Here is a 15448-nt window from a genome sequence, read left to right on the forward strand (position 1 = left end):
TGCTACTACCCACATAACAATTTCATGTTCTTAGTAGATTCAAAGAACATTCTTTTTAGAAAAAGTATATATGCTGAGAATATGCGTAATTATCATTGCGAATATGCAGAGCAGATACTGAGTATATACTACATTACTGTACAAGTATGTAAGAATTACATATTACAATGTACATAGATCTTTTTTCAATATATTATAACGGAATATATTTCTCAACGAAGTCGAAAGAACATAAGTACGGGAACTCCCAAAAAGTGATTGCCCTGGTATTCTAGAGGAAACAAAAACTTTTTGGCATTTTTTGTATCGATGGTTGAAGATTCTTATAAGGCCACTAAAATAATTTCAACCGAAGAACAAATCAGTCAAATAATAATTTTCGTAAATATTTAAAAAATGGCATTTCTAAAAAGCACAATTGGTACAGGAAACAGGAACTGAATGAAGACGATTCAGATCGCAGAATGGAGTTCTGTGACATAATTTTAAATTGATTTAACACTAATCGTAACTTTTTTAACCAAATCCTTTTTTCTGCTAAGGCTACTTCCCATTTAAATGACGCGGTTAATAAACAAAACTGCAGGCTGCAGGTACTGGTCAGATGAAAATCCACATTGAATGGGGGAGGTACAAACTTATGCAGTATCGACAAAAGATCAAAGTGTGGGCAGGAATTATTAAATAATACCATTATTGGACCTTATTTTTGGGATACAACCATAACAGGTGAAAAATACTGGAAATTTTTAAAATTGGAGTTAATTCCAGAATTAGCCAGACAGCTTTCCTGATGATATAAATCCTTAACTAGTAAATAGATCGAATTGACTTTAGCTAGATTGAGCATTGAGCACCCCTCATAATCTTTGAGGCGTTCGTGAGTGTCTCGACAAATTGTTTCCAAATTGGTGGATTGTAAAAAGAGGAGCTATCGAATGGCCAGCAAGGTCCCCGGATTTGACACTTCTAAATTATTTTTATGAGGTTATTTAAAAAGGTATGTAAATAGGCCACAGACTATCCAAGAACTGAAAGACAAAATTACAGAAGATATATCACTAATTTCTCCTGAAACGATTAGAAAAGTCATGTTGACCTGATCTTTCCATTTGAGGCGTTGTGCCCTTATCTATCTCACTACATCATAAACTACAGTTTCTCTTAACGTATCCTCATTCCTTATTCTATCTCTGAGAGAAATTCCTCTTATTGTTCTTGATACTTTCATTTCTGTAGTTTTCATCAATTTTTTATAAGCGACGTTTTAGTTCTTAAAATTGTTCTGAAGCTGTTTCCTTGTAGGATCTTATACAATTTACTATTTTATTGGGAAAAAGCCACAATTTAATTTAAAAATTCTTTTTTCGCTGCATATTTCAGTAACTCGTCTTCCCAATACTGCTCAATACATACTTATTAATTATTCTACCTTTTTATTGAACAAGAATTGAATAATAATTTTTGATTTTTGCAGGTCACATACCAGGGGTCTGATGGACTTTATGGACTGGCCCTATCGGAGAAAAACGAAGAAGGTTTCAGCACCTTATACTTCCATCCTAAGACAAGCTTCAACGAATTCACCGTGAGCACGAAAGTCTTGAGAAACGAGACCGCTCTTCAGAACGCATCGGCTGTGTTTGAGGAGTTCAAATTACTCGGCTCGCGGGGACCAAAAGCTCAAAGTGGAGTTTCATTTTTGGATAAAAAAACAGGCGTTTTGTTTTATTCATTAGTGAATCTTAACGCTGTGGCTTGCTGGAGAACTTCTCTTCAGAATTACACCATACAATCTCAGGGAAGGATCTTTATGAGCAACGAGCTTATGGTGTCTCCGAATGATATTAAAGTGGACCAAAATGATACTCTGTGGGTTTTGTCGAACAAACTACCTGTATTCTTGCATAAGTTTTTGGACTACAAGGAATACAACTTCCGGATATTGAAATCGTCCGTTAAAGAAGCTATAGCAGGCACTGCGTGTGATTCGAAAATAAAATACAACCATACCATTATGATGAACATAACTGGCAATAGCCGGGGCGTAAATATGACTGGTAGCACTGGTGCTATGTCTTTAAACATGATGTACATTACGATAGGAGCTCTATTATTGTTATTATCTAGCAGGTAAATGCCTAAAACCACTTTCTGGGAATGAATACAACCAAATGTAAAATACTAAAAGTCAAAGCAGCTGCAATAGTTTTTTTAAGAGTAAATGTAAATTATTTATTTGATTGTTCTCTTAGAATTTAAGTAACTATTTATTAATGACCCAGGTAGTGAGAAATATATAGCTCAGTAGTAGGAGCTGTTGATGTAAATCTGAAAGTTTGAGAACTGAAAACCAATTTTTTTATTACTACTGTAATAACAATATTCCTTTTATCTTTTTCTTCTTCTTCTTCTTCTTCTTCTTCTTCTTCTTCTTCTTCTTCTTCTTCTCGTAGCACTCCAACCCAAGGTGAGTCTTGGCCGACTGCACAACCAGCTTCCATCTCGAACTGTCGTCCATGATAGTTGGATCAGTGAGTAGCCCCATTGTTTTTAAATCTGACCATATTATGTTATCTCTCCATCGTATTTGTGGGCGTCCTGAGAGGCTTCTCCTTGTCGGGGATTCCTCCCAGACTAACTTATTAAGGTGGTTATTAGGGAGTCTATGAACATGACCAACCCACCTTAGACGGGATTTAATCTCTTGAACTACGTCGCTAGCCCTATACATCTGTTTGTCCTCTAGTTCAGAGAAATAAGGAAAAACAATATCCTGTTGGTGACACAGCCCCCTCCAGGCCGAAATCACATTTTTTTAGTAGTATGGACATCTACAATAATAACCTATTTGTTTCCTGTAGCCAATTTTGATGATATACATAGTTATAAACAAATGAAGATCAGAAAACGGTAAATTTTTCCTTTTTTCGTTTATTACTAAAAAGTGAAGCATTTTAAACAAATTTGACAGTAATTAGCTCATAAATCGTATAAAAAACTTCAATATGACGTTCGCGGAATATATCTATCCTTATTGGTTGCTTAGAAAATTGCAAAATAAATAATAAATTTTGAATTTCTCTAAATATTCATAACTTATGTAAAAATTAAGTTAGAACCTTCTTATTACACGGAATGCTGATACTTCTTGTGCTTAAATTATATTTTAAATTTCAAAGCAATTGGTCAGATAGTTTAAAATTTATTTAATTTGTTCATCCCAAATTAATTTTTTTTGCAACACTATAAGTCAGAAAATGATGAAGTTACAATAATACTTTGGATAGTTTATGAAAGAAGAAGATTTACACTATTAATTATTTACACTATTAATTTAATTTAAAAAAATGACAAAAAATAATTCTGAATATTGCAAAATTATTTTGCAAGAAAATGTGAATTAAAAAAGGGGGCGGGGAACTTCGCCCCTAATTGTCCTAGGACAATTGTTTTTCTTTTTAAATGTGTATAAAAATTCAGTCTTTCTAAATATGAAAAAATAATTTTTCTACGGGCACCGGTTAAAAAGCTATTCTAATTGTTTATAAGTAAGCAAAAAATCGACATGTTTTTGCAAAATAATTTTACACTATTTAAAATTACTTTTTTTCATTTTTATTTAATTAAGTTAATAGTATAAATGTTCTTCTTTCATAAACTCTCCGAATTATTACTGTAACCTCATAATTTTCTGACATAGTGTTGCAAAAAAATGAATTTGGGATAATTGAATTAAATAACTTTCAAACTCAATCTTTAACACTAAATAACAACTTGATCAATTGCTTTGAAATTTAAAATATAATTTAAGCACAAGAAGTTTCAGCAGTCCATGTAATAAGAAGGTTCTAACTTAATTTTTACATAAGTTATGAACATTTATAAAGTCTCAAAATTTATGACTTATTTTGCAATTTTCTAAGCAACAAATAAGGATAGACATATTCAGCTAACGCCATATTGAAGTTTTTTATATGATTTATGAGTTTCTTATTCTCAAATTTGTTTAGAATGCTTCACTTGTTAGTAATAGAAGAAAAAGACGAAAATTTACCGTTTTTTGATCTTCATTTGTTTATAACTATGTATATCATCAAAATCGGATGCAGAAAACATATAGGTTGTTAATATACATGTCCATACTATCCAAAAAATTTGGTTTTGGTCTGGAGGGGGATGTGTCACGAGAAAAATCTTATTTCTCTGGACTACTCAGTATTTGTTCTCATTCGGTATTGGTTCGTGATAGTATTCGGGTCGTGATAGGGTCCCAACATCCTTCTAAGGATTGTTCTCTCCAAACATCTGAATTTTCTTTCCATTGCTTTTGTCAGAGTCCACGTCTCACATCCATATATGAGTATCGATCTAATCACTGTTTTATATATCCCGATTTTTGATATTCTTGTTAGGCTCTTGGATTTAATAGTTTCCTATTAATAGTTACTATTATTTTTGAATGGCTATCACAATTGCTCCAGATACCACTTTTGACTGTTGATTTGAAGACTTCTTGCTCGTGTTTATTTCCAGGATTGGGCGTTTGTTGCCTATTCTTAAGACATGAGGTTTTCTTCTATCAGATCCTTGTATATATTCCTTGTCTTATTAGTTAGATGAGGTTACATTTTCTGTTTTTTAAACATAGTGTCTAAAATTGAAGTTGCTTGATTGTCATGGCGCTTTAAATTTCCAGTTCTTTTAGTACTTGAGCATTATTGAATTGCAATACATAGGTATTTGGAAAACTTTTAAGTATTTGCCGAATCTTTGTTTCCGTATTTTTCCATCTATTTGCATCATACATAAGTAGTATCTTTGAATGAGTCTGAATACATGGAATTTGTTACATTGTAAGCCGATGTACCAGCTCTTATTTTATTTTATGGGAGGACTACATCCCTTTTCCAAGGGATTATTCAATGCAAATTACTGTTTATTTTCAGTAATTTGCTTAGATACAGACTACTTTTTTCGAATATTATTATATTCGATTAAATATCATGTAAGTAATTTTATTTGTAGATTTGTGATACTTTATTAGAATGTATAATCATATTCAGATCAAGTAATTATTATCACGTGAAAATATTATTAATCTAGATAAATTATAATATAGGTAAATACATGTATATTATATCTAGGTATTATACTAAATTTACAATCAAGATGCAGTAGAGATAAACAAACCAAGACAACAAATCATAATTTACAATGTATATATGTACATTGTAAATCTCAAATCATGATTTCCAAAGTTTATAAATTGTAAATTATGATTCGGGAGTGCTCCTAGTAGCATTTAACGTGTCTTGTTTTGTTTATTTCTACTGCATCTTTATTGTAAATTTAGTATAGGTATATAAGTTATGTAGGTATTACTAAGTTAAACAATCTTGATGTAAACTGATTAGTAAAAATATAGGATAACTTGAAATGTTGAAAAAACCGCTCAATTATTTATTAACTCTATTTAACAAGTTTGTTGGAATATAGAACATTTTATTCTACTACTAATTATTAATCTACTAAAAGAAAATTCAGAAACGATTCATAAAGATATACACAGCGTGTCTACTTGTTGGAGACATATGGGAAACTTTTTTATTATTAATTTTACGAAAAAAAGTTATTCTTCATAAAAAGTTCTGCATGCTCTAAAAACTAAGATTCAATCATTAGATATCAAATGTTATTAATATTATACGAGGTATGTCAAAAAATATGAATTTCGTTCAAGGGTAAAGTACCTTTATTTCTCTGAATATCGAAAATTCTTATTATGAAAAGTTGTTTGGAATTAAAAACTGAGATAAAATATGCAATTATATGCTTCTAAATGAAAAAAAATATTTTCCAAACTTTTCTTAAATTTATGGATACTTAACTTCGTTTTAATTTATTACACATAAGATAACTCTTTTATTATTACTTTTACGAAAAAAAGGTATACTTTATAAAAATCTCTGTATGTCCTAAGCCCTAAAATGCAACCATCAGAGATCACATTTTATTAATTTTTTACGAGGTATGTCAGCAGAAAATATGAATTTCACTCAGGAGTAAATCCTTTATTTTTCACAATATTGACAATTGTTATCACAAAAAGTTGTTTAGAATTAAAAACAATGTTTTAATATGCAATTACATCCTTCATAATCATATTTTTTGACACACCTCGTATCCGTATAAAATTAAAACAAGTTGATATTAAATCATGGTTGTATCTTAGTTTTTAGACAATGCAGAGCTTTTTATGAAGAATAACTTTTTTTCGTAAAATGAATAATAAAATTGAAATTTAATAAAAAAATTTTCTCTTGGTAAAAGGTATATTAGTTTAAAAAGCCCTAAAGGGCTAAAAACATATAAACAAAACGTTTTCGCTCTGTAACAAGAGCATCATCAGTGTTACAAGAACATGGTGAGCTAACCAAAAATACAAAGGTCAAAGCCTTTCAAAAAACAGACAAAAGTCTTATATAAATGAACACATCGAAAAATCCAAAGGGTGGATAAAAATTAAAGAGTTGCCTGCCACCTCTTATAACATAATGACCTAGTTATCTTTTGACCCACTTACCACGTGTGGGAGTCATATGTTACCCTAGGGCCGTATCCTTAGGAATTTTTATCCATCCTTTGGATTTTTCGATGTGCTCATTTATATAAGACTTTTGTCTGTTTTTTGAAAGGCTTTGACCTTTGTATTTTTTTGGTTGGCTCACCATGTTCTTGTAACACTGATGATGCTCTTGTTACAGAGCGAAAACGTTTTGTTTATATGTTTGTAGCCCTTTAGAGCTTTTTAAACTAATATACCTTTTACCAAGAGGAAAATTTTTTATTAAATTTCACTTGTAATTAATGGTATACAGCCAACTACAGAAAGTTCTTCCTTGTGAATAATAAAAGAGTTATTATATTTGTAATAAATAAAAACGATGTTCGGTATTCATACATATGAGAAAAAATTGTAAAACAGTTTTTTTTTTCAATTAGAAGCATGTATTTGCATATTTGATCTTAGTTTTTAATTCCAAACAACTTTCCATAATAAGAGTTTTCGATATTCAAAGAAATAAAGGTACTTACTCTTGAACGAATTTCATATTTTTTGACATACCTCGTATAATATTGATAAAATTTGATATCTGATGATTAAATCTTAGGTTTTAGATCACGCAGAACTTTTTATGCGGAATAATATTTTTCGTATAATTAATAATAAAAAAGTTTCCCATATTTTCCAACTTAAGTAGACACGCTGTATATTATGTTTATAAGGATTAGCCACAGTTTGGTTATATAGAGAATTACATTTTTATACGTAAAAAATACTTGACGTTTTGATTTCCACTCCGGAAATCGTTTTCAAAAGATTAATGAGAAAATGTGTTGAAAACGTTTGGGTAGATATTTTATGCCCTATTATACATAAAATTCTGATTACTCTGTGTGTTTTGTGCAATAATTATATGTGATATGTGGTTCTGTGTTTGTGAATGTTCATAAGTTATCAGTTTGTTGTTGGGGTATAAATTGTAAAAAGTATTTTTGTGTATTGTGGGTTGCATCTGTATAATAGTGTATGATAGAGACTTGTGTCTCACATTTTCCTATTTTCTATTGTTGGTATGTTTTTGTCGTTCACTTCTTCTTTAATAGTCCTAGAGGCAGCGCTGAAAAATCTCTTTGAATTTACTAATGCTAGATTTTTCACAAAATCTACATTTTAGACAAAAAGACGAAAGATAAAATTATTACAGAGTGGAGACCATGGACATATAAAAGAAAGAGAGGGAGACCACAGATGAGATGGGTAGATGACCTAAAACACCAAACCGGCTCAAAATGGATGCACATGGCTCAGGATAGAGAAAGATGGAGGAGCGAAGGGGAGGATTATGTCTAATATTGGATGTCGCAAGGCTAATAGATAGATAGATTTTTCACAGTTCACTACTGTGATTGTGTAGAGAAACATACTGCGGTCGTTCAAGCGAAACGTAGAAAAGGGGTTACTAAGAGGGTATCAAAGTTGCTTTCCTACGAAGGTAATTAAATCCAGTTACTAAGGCTGAAAATCAGTACACACATTCTAAATTGAATATAAATAATAAAAGTTAATATAGTCGGTCAGCTGTATGACAGGACAGAGCCGGTCGGTCGGCCCCAGTGAATGTAAAGGGTTATTTACTATATTGTGACCCCCTTGTAAACTGCCTTATTTACAGAATTAGAAAAAAATGTAAAATACAAAAGTTATTCGATTTTAAAATTATGATTTTTTGACATATATATCGTACTAGTGACGTCATCCATTTGGGCGTGATGACGTAATCGACTATTTTTTAAATGGGAATAGGGGTCGAGTGAAAGCTTACTTGAAAGGTTAATTAATTCCCTATTCAGTAATATTAACATTAACATGATTAATTATACAGGTTGCCCAAAAAATTGTTTTAATTATATTAATTGTTTAATTAATAATTTTGGACCCCCTGTATAAATCATGATCTTAATGTTTACAGTACTGTATAGAGAATTGAATAACCTAAAAAATAGTCGATTACGTCATCACGCCCAGATGGATGACGTCACTAGTACGATATATATGTCAAAAAATCATAATTAAAAAATCAAATAACTTTTGTATTTTAGATTTTTTTTCTAATTCTGTAAATAGAGCAGTTTACAAGGGGGTCAAAATATAGTGAATAACCCTGTACATTCATTGGGGCCGACCGACCAGCTCTGTCCCGTCATACAGGTGACCGACTATAATAACTTTTATTTATATTTAATTTAGAATATGTGTACCGATTTTCAGCCTTAATAAATGGAAATAATTACATTCGTAGGAAATCAACTTTGATACCCTCTCAGTAACCCCTGTTCTACGTTTCGCTTGACCGATTGCAGTATGTTTCTCTAGACAATCACGGTCTTCTTTCTTCTTTAAGTGCCATCTCCGCGGCGGAGGTCGGCAATCATCATAGCTATTCGTATTTTAGAAATGGCTGCTCTGAAAAGTTCATTTGATGTACATCCGTACCACTCTCTCAGGTTGCGCAGCCACGATATTCTGCGTCTCCCTATGCTTCTCTTTCCTTGAATCTTTCCCTGCATAATCAATTGGAGCAGGCTGTATCTCTCTCCACGTGTAATATGTCCGAGATATTCCAATTTTCTTGTTTTGATGGTATTTAGGATTTCCATTTCTTTATTCATCCTTCTCAGAACCTCTTTGTTTGTAACGTGTTCTGTCCACGATATTTTCAGAATTCTTCTGTACACCCACAGCTCGAATGATTCTAGTTTTTTCATTGATGCAGCATTCAAGGTCCAAGCTTCCATTCCATAAAACAGAGTGGAGAAAACGTAGCAACCAGCCAACCTAACTCTTAGCTCCAACTTCAAATCTCTTGTGCAAAGCACTTTCCTCATTTTGTTAAAATTTGCTCTAGCCTTTTCTATCCTGATTTTGATTTCCTGTAAGTAATCTCCTGTGGAGTTGATCATTGTTCCAAGGTATGCATATTGATCGACTCGTTCGATATTGGATCCGTTTATGACGAGATTTTCGTTATTTCTTTGAGTTACTCGGTGACAATCACGGTAACTAACTGTAAAAAATTTAGCTTTCGTAAATTCAGAGAGATTTTTCAGCGCTGCCTTTTCGTCTATAAGTAGTGGCAACCAAAGCCTGTTGCATTAAGCTGTTGGATTAGCGACACATTTTTTCTTCAACTACATAGTAGGATAAAAACTGCTTCTTTGATTTTTCTCTTTTTCGTGTCTGTTTCCTTCGTGATTATTGATGAATCTTTTCACTGTGGTCTGTGTTAATTGTCCCAGGCATGTTTGCATATCTGTGATTTGTCGAAATCCCTGTTTTTGATGTATGCTCAATGCTCGTTTATCCTGACACTTGGTCCTCTTGCAATTTCTCCCACATAGAAATTGTTGCATTCACAGTGTATTTTGTAAATGCAATTCTTTGACTTCTTCTTTGTGAACGAATGCAACTAAATGTTAAAAGCTGATTTTAAAAGCTTGAGAAATAAACTTTATGGATCCAGCTACTATTCAGGAATTTGTACCCTATTTATATTTCTTAAAAATAGACGAATTTGATTGCCCTTTATTAAGGGTGTTTTTATCTCTGATGGGTACTGGTAAATTCTGATGATGGATGCCCAACATATACTTAAAGGAATGGTCGGTATAAGCATGTGGTCACTTTATAGAAGTCGCATGCAGAGGTTTTACTGTATATATATGTTACAGTTCAAGTTAGAGTTGACTCCAACTAGTTGGAGTCAACTCCAACTGAAACGAGCAGTAAAAGTTGATTTTAAAAATTTAAATCAACTTTTACTAGTTGGAGTTGACTCTTCCTGGATCGATTCAGTAAATGTTGATTATACGAGAATCTCAAGTGCATTTTTGATGAGTGTGCGTTTCTTTGTTTTGACCGTTTCAACTACTTATTAGTATAGTCTGTAACGTCGCCCCCGTTAGGTAAATTATTCTGATTCGATTTTTTGCACAAACTTACTCAAAGAAATACATCCGTATAACAATCCTTATAACAAATACACAGGGTGTCACGCGGTACCGCGGTCGAAAAATTGTTTAACCAATTTCAGTAAAGTCAGTCAGTAAAGTCAGTCAATAAAGTGACTCTTTATCGAACGAGTCTGATATTACGAGCAGAGGAAGAGACGCGTTCGATAAAGAGTATTGAGGTGGTGCGTACAAAATTGTATCGTTAATCATAAAAAACATCAACACTTACTTACAACTTTGAGGAAATTTTTTTAATTTTAGACGAAATAAAAAATTCGTATGACAGTAATGACAGTAATGACAGATGACTTTTGCATGATGGCCGGTTTTGATGTTTAATCGATAGTTATCAATATTGTATACCTACCTAATTACTAAATCTGTAAAGTTTTGATTTATTTTGTATGAATATAATTGCGAAACACTACAGAATTTTCCTTTTTGACATAAATTTTATTAATAATAAGATAAATTTTGTACAATATTTTTAATAATTAAAGTAAATAAATTTTAATTTCACTCAAATAAATAATCGATTGCTGCCATTGACCACGTACATTCAATCTCGGTTGATTTGATTAATTATTGCGGCAGGTAAAGTAACATTCTTCTTTCAATACAACAAAGTGTTACTTTACTGCCGAAAATGAGGGCAAATGAGTACAATAATGAATGATTTTAGTGAAGTTTGGCGATAAACAATGATTTTAAACAAATTCGCAAAAATACATAGTTTTTTCACTTCGTACAAATTTTTTTTAGATCCGTTGGGCCTTTTTTCTCTAAAATTAACCAAAACGCCAAAATAACCATTTTCAAGGTTTAATAACTCGGTTAAAGATAATTATTGTGAAAGTCGAGCGAGCGGCCGTGGAGTAACGGCATAATCGCTGGCCTCATACGCCAGTGCACGTGGGTTCCAGCTCTGCTAAAGACAAACCATTTTCATTTTCAATAATGACACGAGCCGTCTCACCGTGCTTCGGAGAGCACCTTAAGCAGTCGGTCCCCCTGGGCTAGTGTACATCGACACTAGTTACTTGAAACAGGGTTAAAGATGTAATTGGCGCCAGAACTGTCCGAAAGGCAAAAATGCCATACGATATTATATATTATGAAAGTCAGAAACTAAAAAAATCAAAGATTAAAGCTACCTCTATAAGATCCTGAAGAAATTTTTGTCATTATTTCATTAATAAGATATTATTTTTAATTATCAACAATGAGCGCTAACCGTGTATTGAGGCGGCCGTCAATGCGAGTGCGAGTGAGATTCACCATTGGATGGCTGGAATGGTGCATCTCTTTAGCACTCACCATTGACGGCCGCCTAATACGCACTTAGCGCTCATTGTTAATAATTAAAGATAAAGCTTAGTAATAAAATAGTGACAACAATTTCTGCTGGATCTTGTAGAGGGGGCTATAAACTTTGATTTGGTCACTTTCTGACTTTCATAATAATGGATTTTTAACCGAGTAATTAAGCCTTGAAAATGGCTATTTTCGCATTTTTCAAATTTTAAATCACGTTAACTCGACAACAATCAATTTTAGAGAAAAATCACAAAATACCTTTTTTGCTCAGAATAACCCAAATGATCTAAAAAAAATTGTTCGAAGTGAAAAAATTATTTTTGTGGATTTGTCTAAAAAAAATTGTTTAAACAATTTATCGATCAAAGTACTGCCTGACACCCAGTAGATTTGTTATAAGGACCTCTTTTTGAGTAAGTTTGTGCAAAAAATTCGAATCGGAGTAATTTACCTAACGGGGGCGACGATACAGCCTAGACTAATTTGAACATATTCAGTAACATTTAATTTCTAGAATCGGCTGTTTGTGTGAATCAGAATCAACTTTTACTAAATGGCATTGGGAAGAGTATACTTTTCCTAGTTGGAGTCTACTTTTACTAGTAAATGTTGAATATAAATCTTCATTTTATATTTATAATCAACTTTTACTGAAACCAGCCGTTAAAGTTGACTCCAACTAGTTGGAGTCAACTCCAACTGGATAATCAACTTGAACTGTAACATATACATTATTTATGTAAAATAGCAAGTTATAGTATTTTTACTACAAAAGCGATATTACGTAGGTCAAAATTTTTGACGTAAGAGAACTGTCAAAACATTAGAATGTGACTTTTCATTATTGCCATGTTTGTAATAAACATGGCAATAATGAAAATTCACATTCTAATGTTTTGACAGTTCTCTTACGTCAAAAATTTTGACCTACGTAATATCGCTTTTGTAGTAAAAATACTATATTTTGCTGGTCAGTTTAGTCATCACAGCAAATCGCATTATCGCAGAACGGAATTTTTGGAAAGCATGGGAATTAATTTGACTTTGCTTGTTCAATTTGCATCGCTTTGCTTGACTCTGCTCTTGTCCAATCCAAGGATTGGACAAGAGCAGAATGTATGGGAATAGAATGGAATTACTTGGGTTTCTGACTAAAGTTGCCCACTAATGTTCTTTAGACTTATTTTTGACTTACTTGAACTAACGTTCTTAAATTATTTCGTATTCACTTGCTTACTAGACAATTGGGTTTCGTTTTGATTCAGAGCACACTACGGGCAGTTCTGACGAATCCAATAGAAAGAAGTACGTAAACGCGGATGGTAGTGGTCCCTGAAACAAAAGTAAATCTTAACTGTCTTTCAATAAAGTAAAACTGTTAATGAAATAACAAAATAAAAATTAATGAACATAAAAGAAAAATCATGCCGCGATATTCTGTATCAACATGCGGAGACTTAGAATTTCCCTTCTTATTCAGTCCGTTCCGCGCAAGGTTCATAAATAGACAGGTTGCATGGTAACTTTCCACCAATCAGCGTCGAGAATCTAATGGCGGGAGTGACGTCACCCAGAATGCTGCATTCAAATTCATTCACTTCACTCATTGAAATGAACTCGGAAAGTAGGAATGTATTGAAAATGTGTATATTTAAAAAAATACGTTTGGATTTTTAATGACTATTTATTTCATATATTCTTTAAAAAAATGTGGTAGATACCTGTAGAGTTACAAAAATCATAGAATATAATTGCAATTAAATATATGCAGTAGAATAGCATTACTACTTAATTAAAGCAGAAGGAGATTCTTTCTTGTGTATATATGGGACTAAATCATTCAAATATCCTAGGTATATTAATAATGGGTTGAATACAATTTACTTTTTTTAAATGATTTTGAGTAGGTATATAATAATTTTGAATTGGGGATAATTAGTACATTATTATAAATTCCTCCTAACATGTAAACCATGGTGAAAAAGAGATTTAACTAAAGATTTATGTATCAAAATTAGTAGTTTTTCCCTTAAGTTTAACATAAGAGCATCTGATTACGTTAGGTACTGGATTATAATATCTAAAACTATTAAAAAATTATGATTCCATTCAATATAGGTACCTGTGAAGTTTTACATTAACAGTAAATTATAAAAAAATACAATTTCAGTGCAATAAAGGGAATTTTCCCCATTTTATATATTCATTTAATTTATAATTGTTTATTCAAACTATCTTCAGACAGCTGCAATATTGGTTATAATTTTATATGAAAGAATTACATATAATAGATCTATTATCTATAGACTTAATTAGATATATTGTTCAATAAGTCTAAGCAGATTGTAACCTACACAGATGATGTAAACTTGATGTGAAGAACCGCAAGAGACATTACAGAACTGTAATGTCTCTATACAAGAATGTCCTTTACTATACAATACAGCAGAAAGAAAATCCAGTAAGTAAGTAGGTACTTAATACAACCACATTAAAATGTATCTTAACACTTATAAAAGAGTTTTGGGTTTAAGTTATTATATTAAAAACACTTAATGATATCTATAGATACATTATATCTCAAGATATAAACACAAATTAAAACACTAACGATATTTAATAACCAAATATAGCCTCCAGACCACGTATCCTATTATATTTACAAACAATTCGTAAAATTGATCGTCTGGGTGACGTCACGATGACAATATTTCATTTGTCAATGTCAAAGTTACCATACAACCTATGGTATAGGGACCTTGCGTTCCGCGATAATATCCGGCTTGCTAAACAAACGCTATATCAGATACCTACCTAATTAAAAAATATTAAAGTAGGTATATACAATTATTTTAGTTTTGTATAAATGTATTATATAATGATCTTGTATAAAGTCACAAACCGCCAAGTAATTAGTGTGATTTTTACTAAGTATTTTTAAATATTCTATAGTCTTTTAAGTTTTCTTTTGTATTTTATACTGTTTAATTTCTCATTAGATGTATTATTGTTAATATAAATCAAACAATATAAAAATGGCCGATAATTTTTATTCATGCATTACCTTTTCCCTTCTTACTAATAGGCTATTGATTATGTACTATAGAAAGGAACTACAACGTTAACGGGGTTTTATTATTTCATATGGTCAATGAACCTCTATAGATGAAAAAACCGCGGAGTGCTACCATTTAAAAGGGTGCGTTTTTGAGAAACGGGTGAATTAGTCCCTGGGCACAGGTTACATTAGGGTGAGTTCTGTGCACTTTTGATACACATACGTCTACATAAAAATTGTTCCTGGTTAAATTTCCTATCTAAATATAACTTTTTAAAGTCAAAGATACTTTTTTTTTACAAAAATATATTCAAAAGAAAAAGCACAAAGAAACCCAAAAGATAGAAATTTTGTTTTTTGTCCCATAACTTTTGTCCACGTGGATATAGGTATAGACATTGCTTCACAGAAAAAAAACTTACATATTTTCTCTTTAAAACGATGTTTAGAAGATGTCATTAGGATTTACAGTTTTCGCAATATGATTTTTCAAAG

The 15448-nt window shown here is 31.7% G+C and overlaps 1 protein-coding gene across 2 annotated transcripts in view; it reads left to right on the forward strand.

Moving 5' to 3' along the window:
* Positions 1–14933, forward strand: part of LOC114325992 (protein yellow) — a 130869-nt gene extending 115936 nt beyond the window's left edge. For both annotated transcript variants that reach the window (XM_028274163.2, XM_028274156.2), the window contains exon 4: positions 1478–14933. In XM_028274163.2, coding sequence (XP_028129964.1) covers positions 1478–2137 — 660 coding nt within the window. In that variant the 3' untranslated portion in view covers positions 2138–14933. The remainder of the gene's footprint in view (positions 1–1477) is intronic.
* Positions 14934–15448: the final 515 nt, after the last annotated feature.

This window comes from Diabrotica virgifera, chromosome 3 (genome assembly GCF_917563875.1).
Source record: "Diabrotica virgifera virgifera chromosome 3, PGI_DIABVI_V3a".
Lineage (NCBI taxonomy): Eukaryota > Metazoa > Arthropoda > Insecta > Coleoptera > Chrysomelidae > Diabrotica > Diabrotica virgifera.